This window comes from Carettochelys insculpta, chromosome 13 (assembly GCF_033958435.1).
Source record: "Carettochelys insculpta isolate YL-2023 chromosome 13, ASM3395843v1, whole genome shotgun sequence".
In the NCBI taxonomy this organism is placed as follows: domain Eukaryota; kingdom Metazoa; phylum Chordata; order Testudines; family Carettochelyidae; genus Carettochelys; species Carettochelys insculpta.
In genome coordinates this window covers 44,999,479-45,017,286 of record NC_134149.1, presented here as the reverse complement: position 1 = coordinate 45,017,286, position 17,808 = coordinate 44,999,479, and the positions used below count along the sequence as shown (strand labels likewise).

General features: G+C 63.4%; 1 protein-coding gene across 1 annotated transcript in view; it reads right to left on the bottom strand.

The window, feature by feature from the left end:
- The window catches only part of TSC22D3 (TSC22 domain family member 3), a 29,948-nt gene extending 26,031 nt beyond the window's left edge, over positions 1-3,917 (bottom strand). Inside the window, exon 1 of the mRNA XM_075007992.1 lies at positions 3,538-3,917. Within this exon, the coding sequence (XP_074864093.1) occupies positions 3,538-3,860 (323 nt within the window). The 5' untranslated portion in view covers positions 3,861-3,917. The remainder of the gene's footprint in view (positions 1-3,537) is intronic.
- Positions 3,918-17,808: the final 13,891 nt, after the last annotated feature.

The following is a 17,808-nucleotide window of genomic DNA, read 5'->3' as shown; positions in this document are numbered from 1 at the left end:
TGCAAGGTGACCACGCCTGGCTCCCTGGGTGACCTTGGCTGCGCTGCGTGGGTGGGGTGGTGATGAGTGAGTTACTGGCACGGGGCGCTCACAGTCGGGCTCCAGAGGAGTGGCAGAAGCAGACAGAGCGACTTACCAGCAGGGCTTGCTCACAGCTCCTCCCACGAGCTGGGCCAATACAAGCTTTACAGCAGCCTCTCACCCCTGGCTGTTGTGCACAGGGCAATCATTAACCCAGCTGCAGTTTGCCGGCCCTGTTGGTGCCGGTGCCGCTGTGCCCACTGGTGTCACGCCTGGCGCTGGCCTCTACAGGGGGCCACACAGTGCAAGGGCCCTAGATGCTACCAGCCTGCCCTGTAAACGGGGCGCTTGCAGAGCAGCACGGCGGATGAGCAGAGCACCGCAGTTAGGTCGACGGTGCACAGCCGCACATGGCTGGAAAAGATCAGCAGGAATATAAGTGGCCACCACCATGCAGGGGCCAGTGGGGTTCCCCGGGGGAGCTGCTGCAGATCCCTAGTTCCCTTGCCCAGGTTGGGGGGTGGGGTAGCAGCTGACGCTGGCACAGGACAATGCCAGGCTGGGCTGGGAGACAAGGGCCTTTGCAGGGTCCCAGGTCACGACCGCCCCTGGACACTCCTCTCCTCCTAGGGGGGTGGGGGTTGGCCTATGGCCAGAAGCCCCTCACAGCCACGCACTGCGGGGGGACACAGCCAGCTCCAGGGGACCCCACGTTGTTACCCCACCCCGGCAAGTGGGCAGGGCTTGCGGCTGCTCCCTGCACTGAGCGCTCTGGGCCCCGCAGCCTGTCCCCCCACGTCTGCCCCCCAGCCGGCCACCCGGCCTGCCAGTCAGGGGAACCCAGGCCGCAGAACAGGGAGGGGAGCAAGTGGTGTGGCCCCCCCCGGTGCCTGCCAGCCCAGGCCAGGGGACGCTGGAGGTTCAGTCCTAGGGAGACTGCAGAGGGTGCTGCAAAGGCCCCTCTGGCCCAGGGCTGGCCACTGCACGGGCCCACTGGGCTAAGGGCCAATGGTTCTGTCTTAGCCGCAGCCTCGCTCAGAGGTGTCAAAGCCCTGTTAGAGCTCCTGACTCCCCCACCTCCCTGCAGCCTGTCCTCCACCTCTGATCTTGGCAGCCAGCACAGCACTCTGACAGGCTTCCCTAGGCCCAGCCTCAGGTCCCTCTGCAGCTTTAGCCCCTGGTGTCAGCAGGCAACCCCACTCCACTGGGCAGTGTTCATAGCTCCAGGGCACGGCCAAGAGCTGGGCCCTGCAGCAGCTCTGAGAGAATCAGGACCCTCAGTGAGCCCTGGCTCGGGAGCCCCATACTATGGGGTCTTCTGAGCGTGGGTGGGGAACCAGATACGTTAGAACTGACTTGCCCCACTGGGTACACAGCGCAGGGGCTCTCTCCAGCCCCAGCTGCCCCCTACCACGCCACCTGGATCCAGCTCCGCTGCTCAGACCCCTCCGCTCCTCTTCACCGGCCTCCTGAGCCCGCAGCGACGCCACCCCATGCCGGCCTCCTGCCAGCGCTTACCCCAGGGCAGGGGCTGTGTGTTCACAGACCTGGTTCTGGATGCTCTGCTGCTGGCAGACCTTCCTGCGCCACTCTGGGCTGGGACTCACTCCCTGTTCCCCTGGGCCAGAGGCCCACCCAGTGCTGCTTGGGACTGTAGTCAAAGGTTCCTCGGGGGTCACCCTCCCAGGGCAGTGGATCAGCACAGCATTGGCGAGCACCCACAAGGCAGCCCTGTCGGTCGCTCCTGCTCCGGCCGCTGGGCTCCTTCACCAGGAGAGGAAACTTCAGGCTGGAGCAGGCAGCCATAAAGGGGCTGCACCCCCGTGCAGGGTCGGGTACCAAGGGCAAAGCGCCAGGCACCCAGCCTCAGCTCCGCGCGGGCATCCCTCGTCCTGGTGCAGCCCGGGGGAGTGCCCAGGGCGCCCCCTTGTCTCAAGCGACGCAGGGCACGTAAGCGGCAGCCGGGGAAAGCCCGGTCTGCTCAGAGGGGCAGTGCACCCGGCAACGCCTCCTCCACCATCTGTGCCTGACACAGGAGCAAACCCAGCCGCTCAGCCCCGCGGGGTCAGGGCCCCGGGAGGAAGGCCAGAGGCGGGGAGGGCAGGAGAGCTGCGGGGGAAGCCAGCCAGCACAGCGCCCCAGGAAGAGGAACCCCAGGGCGGGGGGCTCTGAACACGCATCCCGCCTGGTGCCGGGCAGCCCCGTGCGCGCCGCGCTGGGGCGGAGACACGCAGACGCGCAGGCCTGTGCGCACTCGTGTGTGCGCGGAGTGACACGTGCACCTGCCTGTGGCGACACGAGCTGGCACGCGGGTTTGCACACTGCGCGTTGCACGCCTACGCATGGGTTCGTGCAGGTGGCGGGCAGCGACCACGTGGGAATGCGCGTGCAGCAGCGAGGTGGCGGCGCTGCCAGAGGCCCGGGTGCAGGGCGCAGCCCCCCCCCGCCCCCGGAGCGGACCCAAAGCCACCCTGACCGGTCACACGGAGGAGAGGGGCAGACCCTGCCCCGGCCCCTGCGCACAGCACAGGCCAGGCCAGGCCGCAGCAGGGCGCTAAGCTGCAGCCGGGGCCGGGCTGGACGTTAGGACCAGGCGCCTGGCAGGGCGGCCAAGCGCGGGAGCAGGTTAGACACGCACCTGCCGGGGCCGGTCTGCGCCGCGTGGCCAGCTCTGAGCCGCGGCTGCACCCCAGCGCCTCCCGAGGTCCCCCGGAGCTGTGACTCCGCGGCGCCGGCTGGGCACCAGGGAGCACCCACCTGTCCCCCCCGCAGGCAGCCGGGCCCGCTCCCCGCGTGCGGTGAGACCCGGGAGCGATGCAACAGCTCTGCCCCCAGCTGGGACTTGAACCAGGCCCTGCCCGTGCCTCGGAGCCGGAGCCCTGCGGGATGCGGAGTCCGGCCCGGCCGCGGGCAGGGAACGACCCCCCTGGCGGCACGTGTGCGGCTCCCCTCTGCCCACAGCCGGCTCCGAGGGGCGGCGCGGCCGGAGAGGTCCCCCGGGGCCGACCCCGCTCGCGCAGGGACCTGCCCGCCGAGGGCGGCCGGAGCACCGGGCTGAGCAGGCAGAGCGCCTTCCCCAGCCAGCCCCGCTCCGCGCGCAGGGGGCCGGAGAGGTGCCCGGACAGGCGCCCGCAGGCTGGACTCCGGGGCTCCCAGGCGGCCGGGGCGTGGGAGCGAGCCCGGACAGTCCCCGGGATCCCGCGGCACCGCTCAGGGCGGGGAGTGAGCTCGCCCCGGGCCCGATCCGCCACTCGCAGCCCCGCCCGGCCGTGCCCCCGAAGGGGGTTTCCACAGAACTGGCCCCCGGAGCAGCCACAAGCAGGGGGGCGCCTGACCCCGCTCCCCGCCCCTGGGCCCAGCGGAGACGGCGCAGGAGCGAGGGGCGCCTTTCCCCGCTGGGCCGCACAGCTGCCTCGGTGGGACCGGAGCAGCTGTGCGCCCCGCCCGGCCCGGAGCCGGGAGCCAGGACCCCCCCCCCCGCCCGGCTCGGAACCAGCCTCCCGCGGCCCGGCCCACCTGTGGAAGAGCAGCAGGATGGAGAGCAGGGTCTGGTCGATGCTGCGGTTGCAGATGCCCTGGTTGCGCAGGTAGCAGGGGTCCCGCACCACCGGCTCCAGCGAGTCCTGCCGCATGATGCGCCGCAGCTTGTCCGCGTTCAGGTTCTCGCCCGCCAGCTGCGCCCGCAGCTGCCGGAAGTTGCTCAGCGCCGTGGGGCTGCCCGGGTTGTTGTTCTGCCCCCCGGCGCCCTCCTGCCCCGCCAGGCCGCTGCGGTTGGCCAGGTCCAGGCAGCAGCCGCAGCGGTCCAGCCCCACGGGCGAGCGGCACTGCTCCGCGGCCATGGCCGAGCGCCGCGCACGGAGAACGCGGCGCCCGGCTCGGCTCGGCCCGGCCCGGCCCAGCCCGGCCCAGCCCCGCCGCGGGAGCGGCTCCTCCGCCCGGGCCGCTGATTGGCGAAGGCGCCTGCGGGCCGAGATCCCTCCCTCCCTCCGGGAGTCCCGCTGGCCCGGCGCCCGGCGGGGGAAGGACGGGCCCGGGGCAAGCCCCGCTCGCCTCTGCTTGGCGGGCAGCTCCCCCGCCCGCGGCGCGGCGCGGCTCGGCTCGGCTCGGCTGTGCGCATTGCTGCGCCGGGGCAGCGGCCGGCCCGGGGTGCCCCCGTGCCAGGCTCCGGCGCTGGCGGCCGCGGGCACGGCCCCTGCGCAGGCCGGGGAGGGGACCGCAGCGCAGCGCGCCCCGAGAGGCGCAGATGGGGAGTTCGCGCGGGAGTCACACGGGACAGGCCCCCAGGGGAGGGAGAACGGGGCTGCAAGCGGGAGTCCCCGCCAGGCCCCCCGCCGGAGGGCAGGGAGAGCTGCCGGGCACTGCCTGGGCGCTGGGGTGGGGGGAGTGCGCAGAACTCAGCAGGCGGCTGCCTCCTGGGGCCCAGGCACTGCGGGAAGGGCGGCGCTGGCAGCGCTCCCCAGGGCCATGCTCAGCCGGGCATCCCTAGGAGCGCGCAGACACAAAGGCTTCGGGGAACGGGTAAGGAAAGTCCAAGGGATCCTGGCCGCGCCCCCAGTGCCAGGAGCAGAACATGCTGGGGGGTGGGGGAGCCCCTGCCTGGGGCAAGGGCCTGCTTTGTGGAGCACTGGGCCCTGGCTCCACCTGGTCAGACCGACCCCCAGCTCCAGTCAGAGGAGAGGACTCTTTAGGGCACGGCTCAGCCATGTGTGGTGAGGCAAATCGGGTTGTCCTGGGCCCCTCTCGGCTGGCAGACGGGCTGGAGGTCTCAGGCCCAGCAGCAAAACCTGTCTAAAATTATACACAATTTTCTAACCCAAACTGGATGCACCAAATGGGGGATCCTGCCCCAGACCTCCCTACAAGGGGTGTGCCTGAGCAGGAAGCACAGAAAGGTGATAAGGAAAGCTGCAGTTATCAGGGGAAAGTCCAGGGCTGCCCAGGCTACGGGAGCAAAGGGTTCAAAAAAACAGGAGCAAAAGAAAGCCTAGAAATGGCACAGGCCTGTTACTGGAGCATTAGGGTAAAATTGATACTTGTGAGCATTAGCCCCTGCCCTGCTCATCAGAGGCGCTGCCTGGGGGCACAGCCGGAGAAAAGCACCAGCAAATGGAAGTGCCCCTGAGGTGAGCATAGGCCAGACTGAGGGCCTTCCCTGCTCTGGGGGCGTGAGGGTGCAGGTGGAATGAGTAGGAGAGCCCTGGCGTGCTGCCCAATCTATGTAAGTTCACAGATCCCCATACACACCCCGTGCCACGTACACCCCACACCCATGGGTCAGTCCTGGCTACCTGGATTCAGAGCCAAGCACCTCAGTCCACCTGCTGGGCTGTTCAGATGCCCTTTGGAGCTCAGAGACCAGCAATGGGGGCAGGACCCTCGGGCTGGACTGAGCAAGACTTTGCATCTGCAGGAAATAACGCCCACGGCTCTGCGAATTCCCATCTGCCCATCCACCCCAGGAGAGGCAACCTCGTGTGCTCTCGCACGCCCAGCAAGTGACAGCCTGGCCCCAGGGTGGCCGTCTCTGCTCAGGCCCTGAGGCTGCAGGAGCTCGGGGTCACCACCCCTGTGCTCTCTGAGCTGGGCCTGCACTGTGCAGGGCTGGCCTGGAGCGCGCTGGGGACCCACTGGGCAGACGGCTGCTGAGTAAGCAGCCCAGTGCCTTTATTTTAATCCCCCTTTATTGGAAAGTGGCCCCTGTAAAGAGGGGGAAGAGGCGTGGGTGGGGCAGGGGAGAGGGGCTGATTTCCCAGCCCTGCTCAGGTCACTAGCTCTGGGTTGCCCTGGGCACAGCCTGGCATGGTGCCCTCACCCACCTTGTCCTCACCCGTGTCCTGGGAGGCTGCTGCCCCCTTGGGGAGAGAGCTGGTATGACGCTGTCCTGGTGCTGCGGGTAGGAGGGTTTGTAAGCAGGTGGCTGCTCTTCGGGGAAGGTGACCGGTGTGTTCCCCTTTGTTTTCTGTCCCCCCATTCTCCACTCTCCTTAAGGAACACCAACACCTCCCCACTGCTTTGGTACCGTGCACGCCCTCAGCTGGACTCCCCAGGCCGTGCAGAGGCCATGGGAGCATCCAGGGATGGGGCTGGCACTGGTAAACCTGGCAGAGTCTCCAGGAGTTTGCTGGGAGGCAGCCAGCCAGGCCTGGCAGGGGCCTGACATGCAGCTAACCTCCAGCAGTGCAGAGGGGGAGACCAGCTCACAGTCTTGGGCCTCTCAAGAGAGTCTCACAATCACCCCACAGAGCCAGGCTCCTGCTATTCCACTCAGGGCTACTTGGCCAGGCTGGCAGCGTCGGACCCCAGTGCGCTCTGTGCTGGTGGGAGGCTGGGAGCTGGAGGGGCACTAGGGCCTGCGAGGCCAGCAGCCTCACCAGAGCCCCCTTTCTATGTGCCTCAGCTCAGCCTTGGCTCCTCTTCGCAGTGACAGGCATGACACAGGAGACATCCCATTGCCACCGGTCAGTAGAGAGCTCGCGCTGGGCTGGTGGGCCAGGCTGTGCAAGGACAGGGGACATGCTCAGGATGTCCCCTTTGAGCCAGACCCTGCTTTCAGCTCCCCAGGTGAATCCAGCCACACCTCCAGCAGCTCCCCCAGGGCAGGCGGGGATCAAGGCTTGGCTGGGGAGCAGACTGGGCCCCCCACATCTGCAGTGAGCGCACAGGGCTCTGCCAGCCACAGGGAGCTGCATCTCTGCCCTGTCCTTGCTGCCGGGATCTCCTCTCGGGAGATGTAGATGATTGGTGTAATGGTATAACGGTGCCTTGGTTTCCCAACAGGCAGGAGACCGGCCTCTCCCAGCCGTGCTGCAAGGCAGGAAAACCCCCTCTTTGCCTGCCCTGGCTGCTAATATTTACTGGAGCCGTCAGCAGCCGTGATATTTAAAGGCACCTGCCTCGGCCGCCTACTCCGCCAGCCTGCTGGGCACAGGAGACATCTGCTGCGTGACGTCAGCCATCAGCCCTGGCAGGAGCAGGTGGGATGACTCCCCAGGAATGGCAGAACTGGAGCACACTCTCGCACGTGCTGGGGTTACCCTGGGGCCAGCTGCCTTGGCATGAGGTCACCTCTCCGGAGCCTTGGTGCCCACCATGCCCAGGGCCCATTGGCACCCCAGGCCCCACAACAGCTCTGGCTGGCCTCCCGGCAGCTCCACTGGCTCATGGAGCAGGGTCCTCCTGGGGGGGCACAGGGAGACTGGAGCCCCCCAGAGTGGAGGGGTTTGGGGCTAGTGACAGGTGAGATGGGCTCTGTGTCCCGAGAGGCTGGAACACAGGGACTGGGCACATACATGGCTACATTTCCATGGCACAGGTTGGTCCCTGAGCCCAGCCAAGCTGCCCACTCCTGTTCTAAGCCTGCTCCACAGGCCTAGCCAGTGGTGGGGCATGGGGCGGGGCTGAAGAGGGATGGCAACAGGGTCTCCTTTGGGGCGGGCGGTACCAGGATGAGCACAGCCTGCCGAGTGTCCCCCGGCCCTTTGCCCCAGTGGGGCAGTGGGTCCAATACACCTTATGGCTTCCTGCCCCTCCCACTGGGGGCTGCCCCAGCCAGCATCTCTCAGAACACCCAGCCCCACGCCTCAGCCCATCCCAGTGTGTGGGTGGGACCCACCAGGCGACACCCGGGCTTCCTCTTCCCCATCCCTGGACACTTTCAGAGGTCCTGGAGACCTCAAGTGTGTCTGCTGCCTCAGGGCAGAGGATGTGTCCCCAGCATCGCCCCCGGGCAGTGTAACTGTCAGGTCAGAAGCCGGGCAAAGGGCTGGGGTCCGCCCACTTCCGGGGGAGGCAGTGACTAGTGGGGCTGTGGGGCAGCCCATGGAGGAGGAAGTGGGGGCCTCTTGTGGTTGATAATGACTCAGCAGGGACCATGTGGCCCTTGGGAGTGAGTGACCCCCGTCACTACCCCGGGGGGGAGCTGCAGCAGGGCTGCCCCAGGTTCCATGGGGCCCTGGGGGAGCTTGGGATGGGGGTGGTGACCTCCGGGGGCCTTGGCAGCAGTGGGGGGACCCAGTAGCTGTGTGAAACACAGTCCTGTTCTCCAAGGCCATCCCAAGGGCAAGGGCCTGCCTGGCTCTTCCAGCCCCAGCTCCCGCCACTCCCTGCTCTGGCCTGGCTGTGGGCTGCCCCAGGACAGCCGGCCAGTGCTGGTGGCCGAGAGCGCAGCCTTTTACCCGTGTGCCCCATGTCCTAGGCCTGGCAGCGGAGAGAGATGCAGTGAGAGGCTCGGCATGCTCATCTGAAGCCTCCTCCCCTGGCCCAGCCTCTGGCAACCCCCGGCTCAGGCCTCCTAGGGCAGAGGGTCTCACGCTGTGGCCCGTGGACCACCCGTGGCCAGTGAGCTCCGGGCAGGTGCCCCCCGCCCCAGGCGTTGCCCGTCTCCTCGTCACTGGGAAGCAGCAGTGGGCAGGTGGCTGTCCGGGCGGCGCTGACCCAGGCGGCTGGCTACGCAGCCCTGTCCGGCTGAAATCAGTGCGCTGCCCTTCGGCTTGGCCAGCTGGGCACAAGCGTGCTTCTTGCAGCCTTCGTGTGCTGGAGCGTCACAGGCCCCGTCCCGGTGGGGCCCCTAGGAGCTCTTGGGGCGAGGCCGGGCCCCGGGAGGGGAGGGGAGCCTGGCAGCCCCCTAAAGAAGCCCATCGCCTCCAGGGAAGCTGGGAACTATGGCGTTGCCACGGCAACGGAGCCCTTTCCACCCTGTGAGAGCCAGAGGTGGTGGTTCCCCATCCCTGGCGCTGCACCACGGAGCTGGTGACGGCCGTGTCACTGGGGCAGCGCAGCCACGGCTGCCATGTGGGGCTCGCTGCCTGGCCTGTGAGGTCCCCTGCCCTACCCCATGCTGCACCAGGCCCTTGCGGCACTGCTGCATTTCCCCGGCTCCCTCGGCAAGCCTGGCACATCCCGCCTGAGCTGCTGCCCCTCCACCCTCCTGGGGCTGTGCAGCACAGGGCTCTGGGGGTGGCTGGGCTGGTCACCAGCTGAGCAACACTGATGGCCTGGGGGCCGCAGGGCTAGGGCCAGGCCAGATGGCACCAGGCGCTCCCTCCCCCAGCTCCCAACGGGGTAGGAAGCAGGAATTCCACATCGTAGGGAGGAAATGGCTGTGTGCAGCTGGAGGGGGGAGTGCCCGGTGCCTGGCACAGCCCAGCTAAGGGAGGGGTAATGGGGGCGGGGGGCTGCTAAGCACAGGGCCAGCAGGCCGGCGTGTGCGGGGAGCCCCAGTGTGGGCAGCAGGTGGGGTCTGAGGCACATCAGCAGAGCTGGGAGGAGCCTGTGACACTTCCTGGGGCTGTGAAGCACCTGCCCTTCGTGTCGGGGAACCTTGTCCGTACGTGCCGGGGCGTCAGCTTCCCACTCCGCTGGTGACGAACGCGCAGGTACCTCCCCTCTAGGCCTGGCAGGCCCTGCTCCCGTCCCTGAGCATCCCCTGGAGTGTCCAGCCTTGGCCAAGGGACACCCTTAGAACTCAGATCTGCTGTGCTTTCGGAAGGAGCACACCGAAAGGTGATGTGGGGGTCACACGCTCCCTCAGACGGGTCAGGTCCCCCCTAGATTTTAACAGTGGAAGCCAGGTGCCATCGCTTTGTCCCTTCCCTGCTCCCCCTCCCCTGCAGGCACAGGTCACCTCTGCACACACCTGAATACATCAGTCACCTCTGCTCACTGCTCCCCTCACCTCACAATGCCTCCCTCCTGGGCCAAAGCAGGAACATGGCACCGATGGAGCCGAGCGTTCAAGTCAAAGTGTCGCACATAAAATAAAGTCACCAAATGCATGCTACAGCCGCGACTGAATTACCGCGCTTGCTTCAGGTTTAGTGCGGTGCTGCTGACCGAAAGCCTGGGCCACGCTTAACAGCCAGGCTGGTTGTGCGACAGCCCCTCTATCTTGCCTGTCCATGTGTGGCTTTCTTCTAGCCACATGCAGAGTAATTTTTTACCTGCACCGTTGCATGTTTGAATGCGCACCGCTGGCAGAAACACAAACCCCAGCCGTGGTTGTTAATCAGCTGCGCAGTTCTGGAATCTCTCCGGAGCAACCCTACAAACACTCAACTTACAGGGAACACTGGTTGTGACCCTTCTTTCATGAGCCAAACATGCTGTCCATGTCTTTCTCAGGGTTTTTGCTGGTGTCCATCTCCACAGGATCCGAGCACCACCCCCTGGATGGGCTTGGCTGGATAATTTCCCCAGTAGAGTTCATTGGTGCATCCCCCTTGCTAGAGGGAATTCCTGCCTGCTCCCCCCCACCCAATGACTTGCAGTGTAAAGCTGGGGAAGCTGAGGTACAGAGCGGCTCAGTGTCCGTCCCAGCAGGATGCAGTGGGTGAGTGGCTGGGTTAGCAGTGGATCCCATCAGAGCTCCCTGTCTGCCAGCAGAGTCTGGCGGTGGGGGGTCTCGGCCAGGAGGAGGCAGGAAGGTGTGCTCTGTAGGAAAAGGAAGCGCAACTCTGCTGTTTCAGTGTTGCCTGGGGTGCCCATCACGGAAGGCGTGTCAGCAGAGAACGTTCCTGCCTTTCTCCAGTTAGGGCCCACAGCTGGGGCGTAAGTCTGTGCTGGGTGCAGCTTTACTGGTCACACTCATAATAGGACTTGAACCTGGCCCTCAGCCTGAGCTTCTCTCCTCAGTCCTGGCTTGCAGGACCCCAGGAGGCCGAGAACAGATTGATGGCCTGGCTACCCTGAGCTAGCTGAACTGCCCCTGGAATCCAGAGCAGTGAGCCTCCAGGAGATGCTCACCAGCCGTGGGATGGGCACTTTATACCTACATCCCAGATCGTTTTAAGCCAGCCACTGACTTCAGTGATCCATCAAAGACTGGGTCTAACGTCAGGAGCTGGGAGGCAGCACGGGGTGGTGGCAAGAGGCAGGGCAGACTCAGGCTGGGATTCCAGACCAGGAAAAGTCTGGAGGAGTCACAGCTGGCCAAAAGCTCTGTGGCTTCCCAGATGCACTGGGCAGAGCACATGAGTGGCAGGTAGAGCCAGACTCCAGGCAGAAATAGTCCTGGAGCCTGGGCCAAACGAACTCACCACCCTGGAGCTGTATCCGAGTGGAGCAATGTGCCACTGAAATCTTCCCTGCTCCAATTTGCCGCTCCGGGGCTTGGTTTTTATTTGCGTGCGACTCCTGCACCACCCAGCATCCAGGCAGGCTAACAAGCCAACTGCCGTCTGACTGCCAGACGGCTCAGAAGACAAGATCATCGCCAACTCTGGAAGAGCCAAGACGTAAAATGTGGTGCAGCTGGCCGGGAGCCAAGCTGTGCGGCTCAGCCCCACGCCTTCGTCCTGTGCAAGGGCAGCCATAGCACCAAAGAGCTCTTCCGCACGGGCAGGGCCGGGGCTCGCTCTCCTGCTCCCCGAATTCCTGCAAGTCAGCCTAAGAGAGGAGAGCCAGACAACCTCTGCAGCTACCGCCATGGGAAGAGCTAATGAACTCGGGGGCTAATGCACAGCTGCTAGGTTGCACCAGAGACACTGCTGGGTCCTGCTCGCAGCTAAGCGAAGGGTTCAGTAAAACCCCACAACCTGCCTGGTTCATCGCTAGAAGCAGGGAGTCCACCTGGCTCTGAGTCATGTGGCCAGACGTGTGACTAACTAATCAGAGGGTTTGGACAACTGCTGAGATTTCCTGGGTGCACTTGTGCCTGGGAGCCCTTTCCCAAGCAGGAGGAGCACTCAGACAAGAAGAGAGCTCTGCAGGAGGAGTGAGTCTCGCATTGAAAATACTCCTCCTCTGGGCGTGGAAAGCAGACCCTGTGGTGGTGGTGACCTCCCACTCGCCAGGTGGCCAAGCTAGTCAGAGCGAACACATCAGAGACACGGCATGGATGCCGAATGACTAATGCACATTGCTAGCCAGTACGTATGAGCATCAGGCCCTGCTCCTGAGCACGTCTCAGACCGGAAGACGGGACAGATCTGTACCGACTTATTTTACAGTTGGCGTCTGCCTTCACCCGAGTGACACCAGTGCTGTTCCATGCCGCTCCCATCGGTTTACGCCAGCAAACCCTCCCCTCCATGGGATGGTCCAGGGTGGTCGCCCCAGGTCCCACGCTGTTGGGGGGCCCCGCGGGGGCTGCCTCAGCTGTCCTGTGCACTAGAGAGTCCCCGGTGCTAAGTTTAGCCAACGAGGCAGGGGCAGCCCAGGGATGACTGCGGGGGTGGGGGGCGGCAGCAGGGGTCACCTTCCTCCACGCACTGTTGCAGCAGAAGCTGAGGGAAATGTGGCACTGCAGCGGCCTGCTCCACGTCGCTGCCCGCTCCTCGCCGGGCTCTCTGCTCACTGCCGTGGCAGGAAACGGGCACCCCGGCCTGCCCTGCTGCCCCAGGCAAGCAGCGCCCATCCAGTCCAAGCCCTGGGAGCCTGGGGCCCAGGCAGCTCGTGGAGGGCACATTCCGCTGTTCTTTAAGCGCGTTCTCCGTGGTGTCTCCCAGGCGAGGTGCTGCTCCAGGCCTCGCAGCAGGGCGGAGACAAGGTGACGGTTAGACTAATGCTAAACAGGAACGCCAGACCCTCCCGGGCACCAGGCAAGTCCGCGCTGGGAGCCAGGTCCCCGGCCCACTTCGTCTGCTGCCGTGGCAGGGCTCTCACTGCTCCCTCCGAGTGCTGCGTCGCTCTGGGTACGCACCTGTGCGAGGGCTGGAGTGGCTTATTTGCCTCTGTCCTGTGTGCATAGTTCAGGTGCAAAAATTCCTCCCTTCTGCTTTACACCTCCTTGTCGTTTACCCCCACTCCTGAACCCTCCTTCCTGCTCAGAGTACGTCCCTGGCCTCACCCTGACCTACAACAAGATGTGAAACAGGAGGTTTCTACGGGCACTGTGGGGAGGGTCAAATCCGAGCGAGCTGCTCAGAGACAGGGCTACCTACAGCCCAGTACTGGGGGTCCCTCACTCTAAGGCACCCCAACCAGGCACAAAGAGCACTGCTGTTTGCCACGCTGGCCAGCAAGAAGCCACACCAGCAATCTCCTTAGCGCTCCAGCTCTCCTGTGCCACTCCTGATGCTGATGAGAGGTTATGAAACCAATCTCCCCAAATCCCAACAGGGTTTTCTCATCCCTAAGGACCAGCCACGTTCCCAGCTCTTTTATAGCTCAGATCTTACGCCCGAAGGCACGCGTCAGCCAGTCCTTTAGCACCTAAAATCTAGCAAAAAAAAGAAAGAAAGACGGGGGAGAGCTAAGCTGTGAAAGGAATCAAATACAACCCCCAACGGCATAGTTCTGCATGCAGGCTTGTAGCAGAGCTGAAATAAACCACTGCCTTAAATCAAACCTCTGGAACACATCCTCTTTTCTGAAGGGCCATCAGTCCTTTCTAGCTGGAGTGCATAGCAGAGCTCCTTCGGAGGTGATGAGCTGGATTGAAGATCAGTGGAGGAACCCACAGGGCCCTTTTTAAACCCTGCCCCCATGGAGGGATGGCCATTGTTCTCCCAGCGCAGAAGTGCGCCCCTGCAATGGAGTTTGTCACATGAACACGTCACCGATCCCTTTCTGACTCACGCCTGTTTCAGGCAGCAGCCCTTGCTCGCGTTCCAGACTGGAGGGTTGCAGGAAAGTCCATTCAGTGTAGCTAGGGCCTCCCATGCTTCATTGTTCCTTGAATGTTCCTTGATGGTTAGCCAACCTGAGCAGCCTTTCCCAGACCTGCTGGCTGGCTGGCGGGCTGCTCTATGAGGTTTACTGCAGGAGCTAATATTTGAAATACAGACACACAATTAGGGTTTGTATCTCCAAGCACAACAATGGTACCGACTGTGCACACAAATATAAACCGAACCAGCCAATCAGAAGCTTTCTGTGGGTCCCTCCTGGGCCCACCTGGTACCAGACGTGGTGCAGTCATGTAACAGTGGTTGCAACAGTGATTTGTGTGTTCACATCGCAATCCAATCACGTTGCACGAGAGCAGGCAGCATCCACTGGCTGGCCAAGGCAAAGGACATTTCCTAGTCCAGGGCTCAGCAAAGCAGTCGCTGACTCCTGTTCTAGTCTATCTGGAGCAGCAGAATCCCAGTTCAGCCATTGGATTCACAGTCCACAGCAGTAAGAGGCCACCTGGGCTAGTGAGTGGGCTGCAGGAGTGGCCTCCTTCATCTCTATGGGCCACAACATTGTCGTTGCCAGGACGGTCTCCCAGGACATAGCTTTGCTCTCCGCACTTGCACACTTAGCGTGTGCAGGGTGTGCCGCTCGCACGGCAGCAGTGCTGTGATTGGCTGCAGAGAGGGCACACAGCTCTCGCTGTCAGAGTGGTCTGCAATCTGCACACACCGTGCTTCACGTGCCCTGGCTTTAAGCGCACATCACTTGAACAATGGCAGTGGGAAAAAACATGTGGGGAAAGCAGCAGAATCTGGCACGACTGCGAGGCGCAGTGGTCAGCAGCACAATGTCTCATGGGCAACACCTGGAAATCCGACGGGCCACGTGCAGTCCTCCGGCTGCTGGTTGCTCACCAGTGCTCCACGATCTCTGCATGCAGTAAGTCCTGGCTGGACTGGCTCAGATGCGGCTCACCTGGTCTCCAGCAGTGACTCTTTCCAGGTGCCAATCGCAGGCCGCTCTGGCACAACAGCCCAGAGGGGAGGCTTTTTCCCCACCTGCATGTTTGGAGGTGGGCTTGCCTGCTGAAAGCTCAGGGTTCCTGCGCCGTACGGCTCGGTTTTGAATCCTGTCGTGTGACTGTGGGTGATCGCTGGCTGTAGGAACATTTCTGCCGAACTCTTGGCCTCCGAGGTATTGTGGCAACAAGTGTCACAGGCGAATTGGGCCTTCTGGAAAGTCTTACTTTCATCAGTTTGACATTTTTGATTGCTCTCCTGAGCTCACTCTGAGACAGGGAGCCCAGCCAGGGAGAAAGTGTTCGGATGGAAGGTGTTCTTCCTGACGCGTCTTTGAACTCACCCCCCCATCCTGAGCCGGTCACCGCCAACGCCAGGTCTTTCGCTCCACAGGCAGCAGTTAGAGAAACCCACCAGGTGCAGGAATACAACAACCGGTTCCTTCCGAAACACCCCGCCCTGAATTACCCTGGGGCTTCATCTGCCGTGGTGCTGCTCGGTCTCCTGGCTAGTCCTTCTGCTGTTCTTCAGAGCATTCTCTAACCCCGATGAACCTCAGTAGTTGCATTGTGTTTGCCCCAAAGCATAAGCTCTTGGCTCTGTCAGCCAGTACCCTCAGCTTCCTGGTTTCTTCACCTGCTCCAAGCACCCAGGAGTGCAGGCAGTGCTCCCAGTGGCGAGGCCGGCTTGTGGAGCAGACCAGCCCATAGATTTAAAGGCCAGAAAGGACAGTTATGTCCATGTAGCCTAATCGTCTGCCAGAGAATTCCACCCCGTAATTCCAGCCTCGAGCCCCTAACTTCTGGCCACGTTCGAGCTCCATAAGATTACGTGACCCCCCCATACAGCAGAGCTCATGCACAGACCACGTACCTGACAAACCTTCCACCCAACATTCATCATCCTCCTCCTCCCTCCCGGCGGGAGGAAGCAGAAGGGACTCAGCAGGACAACTGCTTCTCATGTCTCATATGCTACCGTCCCCGCCACAGCACAGCCCATTGCCCACAACTGAGAGAGGACTGAGCCACATCTGTGCAGAGAAGGCAGAAGAGCGGCTCCGAGGGAAGGAAGAGCTGGAAGAAGTGGACCAGCTTGTTCCTGAAGAGGAGGAGGAAAGAATCCAGCGGCGAGAGATGATGACTACTAAGACACGTCACTCACGAGCCCGGCAGGCAGTGACTTGGCCAGCTGGGAAGCTCAGTGGGACACTGCTTCCACCCTCAGCAAATTCATTCCTTTCCCCATTTGGGGTCTTAAAGAGATGAGGAGGAAAACCGAAGGTCACGGCTGGAAACATCTCAGGCCTGCTGGCGTCTCCTACAGCCACGGGGCCTCAGACCTGCCTGGGCGGCATTGATCCTACCCGCAAGACTTGATTCTCTTCTAATGAAATGGACCCGTTGTGTCCCTGGGGTTTTGTGGGTGCAGCTGACCTCACGGAGGGCGAGTCGGGTTTCCCCAGCTGCGGTGTGAAGAATCCACACCCGAGCGGCAAAAGGGAGCCGGCCTACTCCCCGGCACAGATGGCGCTAGGTTGATGGCAGTGTACAGCCAGCTGGAAGCAGAATGGGGAGCTGGAAGAGTGTGTGCAGCGGGGGTGCTGAAAGCGACTGAGCCAAGCTGTACCCCCCGAGGGCAATGGAAGCCCAGCCGGGGGTCTGCTGCTCTGCACCCCCAGCACCCTTTGCTGCAGCACCTGGCAGAGTCGGGGAGCTGCAGGAGCAGCCCGGCCGGCAGCCTGGGCTAGTTGAGTGTTTCCAGGGTCTCAGCAGGATTTACCTGGTGAGCCCATCCTGCCACGTGGGCACAGCTCCCTGGCCTGGAACCCCGGCTCCCTGCTCCAGCGTGGGTGTATCTTGTGTGCTGAGTGGAGCAGGCGCCAGCCCAGCCTAGAGCAACAGCCCCACCTGGTGCAATGCTGAGAACACGGCAGCTGCCAGCCAATGCAGGAAGCCAGGGCACCCAGAGGTTGCCAGACTCCCAGCGGGAGGGTGTGTGCTCTGGTCCAGGGCCCTCACCTCTCCCCCAGGCAGCTGCCTGGGCTCCAGTCATGATGAAGGTCCCCCCTCCAAACGGGGATGTTCATTGACCAGAGGCCCACCGGAGCAGGTACCGCGTTCCATCACAGCCACACAAACCCACGCAGACCGGCTGCCTCCAGGAGCGAGGAGGCAGAACTTAGCAGAGCATTAACCCCATTCCCAGCCTGGGAACCCCTCGTCTGCCGCACCGAAAGAGAGGTTAGAGCCCATAGCCTCTGCCCCAGCTCTGGTACTGCAGTGCACCAGGAGGGTGAGCCCCTGGGCGTCCCCACCAGAGAGCCGGTGTTCCTGTGACTTCCCAGGTCGGAGGGTAAATTTCTGCCCAGGGCAGGGACTGCAGATTACGAGGTTCTTTGCTTCTGAAGGCAAGGGCACATTTCCCTAAGCCTGCCTCCTCTCCACGGCGTCCGCACCTGGCCCAGACCCTCCTGCAGGGGCTTTGACCGCCAGCAGCAGCAGCCCCAGGGTTTAGTGCTGACCTGTCCAGGAGCCTCCCCAGAGGGGCCTGGATTCTTGTGTCCTGGTGGGGACTGGGTCCCTGCTCTGCTCCCCTGCTGAGCTTACAGGGGCGGTTGCTCTGGGCATCTCACCAGCAAAGCTGCCAAATGCTTACAGAGCACCAATGCTGGGTCCGCAGCCAGGGAGAGTGCAGTGAGAGCCAGCTGGAGTCGCCTGAACTGCTGGCTCTCAAGCTCCTCTCCTTTGCCCTCACAGGACACCCCCATCCTCATCAGCATTACCTACTGGGGTGACGTGAGCTGCCCTGGCAGCCCACTGGATGGCACTGGCGCACAAGCATTGGCCCCGAAGGCTGCCTGCTCTCCATGCCTTGCTGGCGTGAGCTGTGCGGGGGCAAGGTCCCATCTCAGCGAGTCCCACAGGCGTGTAGGGCAGGTGGCTTTGCCGGGCGTTGGCAGAGGGCTCGTCCTTTAGCGCCCAGCACACAGGGTCCCACTGCACGGCTCGGGTGAGCCCTCTGGCAACACAAACAGCAACGGCCTGTCTGGTGAGGAGCATTTCCAAGGGGCACCCTGGCCAGAGGAGCTGGCGGTGCCAGAGAACTACAGTGCTCCTTGCCTTTTCAAATCCCTCCTCCGCTTGCTGCCTGCCGGTGTGCCTGGCTGCAAGGTCTTGGCCCCGAGTCCAGGAGGGCACCACTTAGTTAC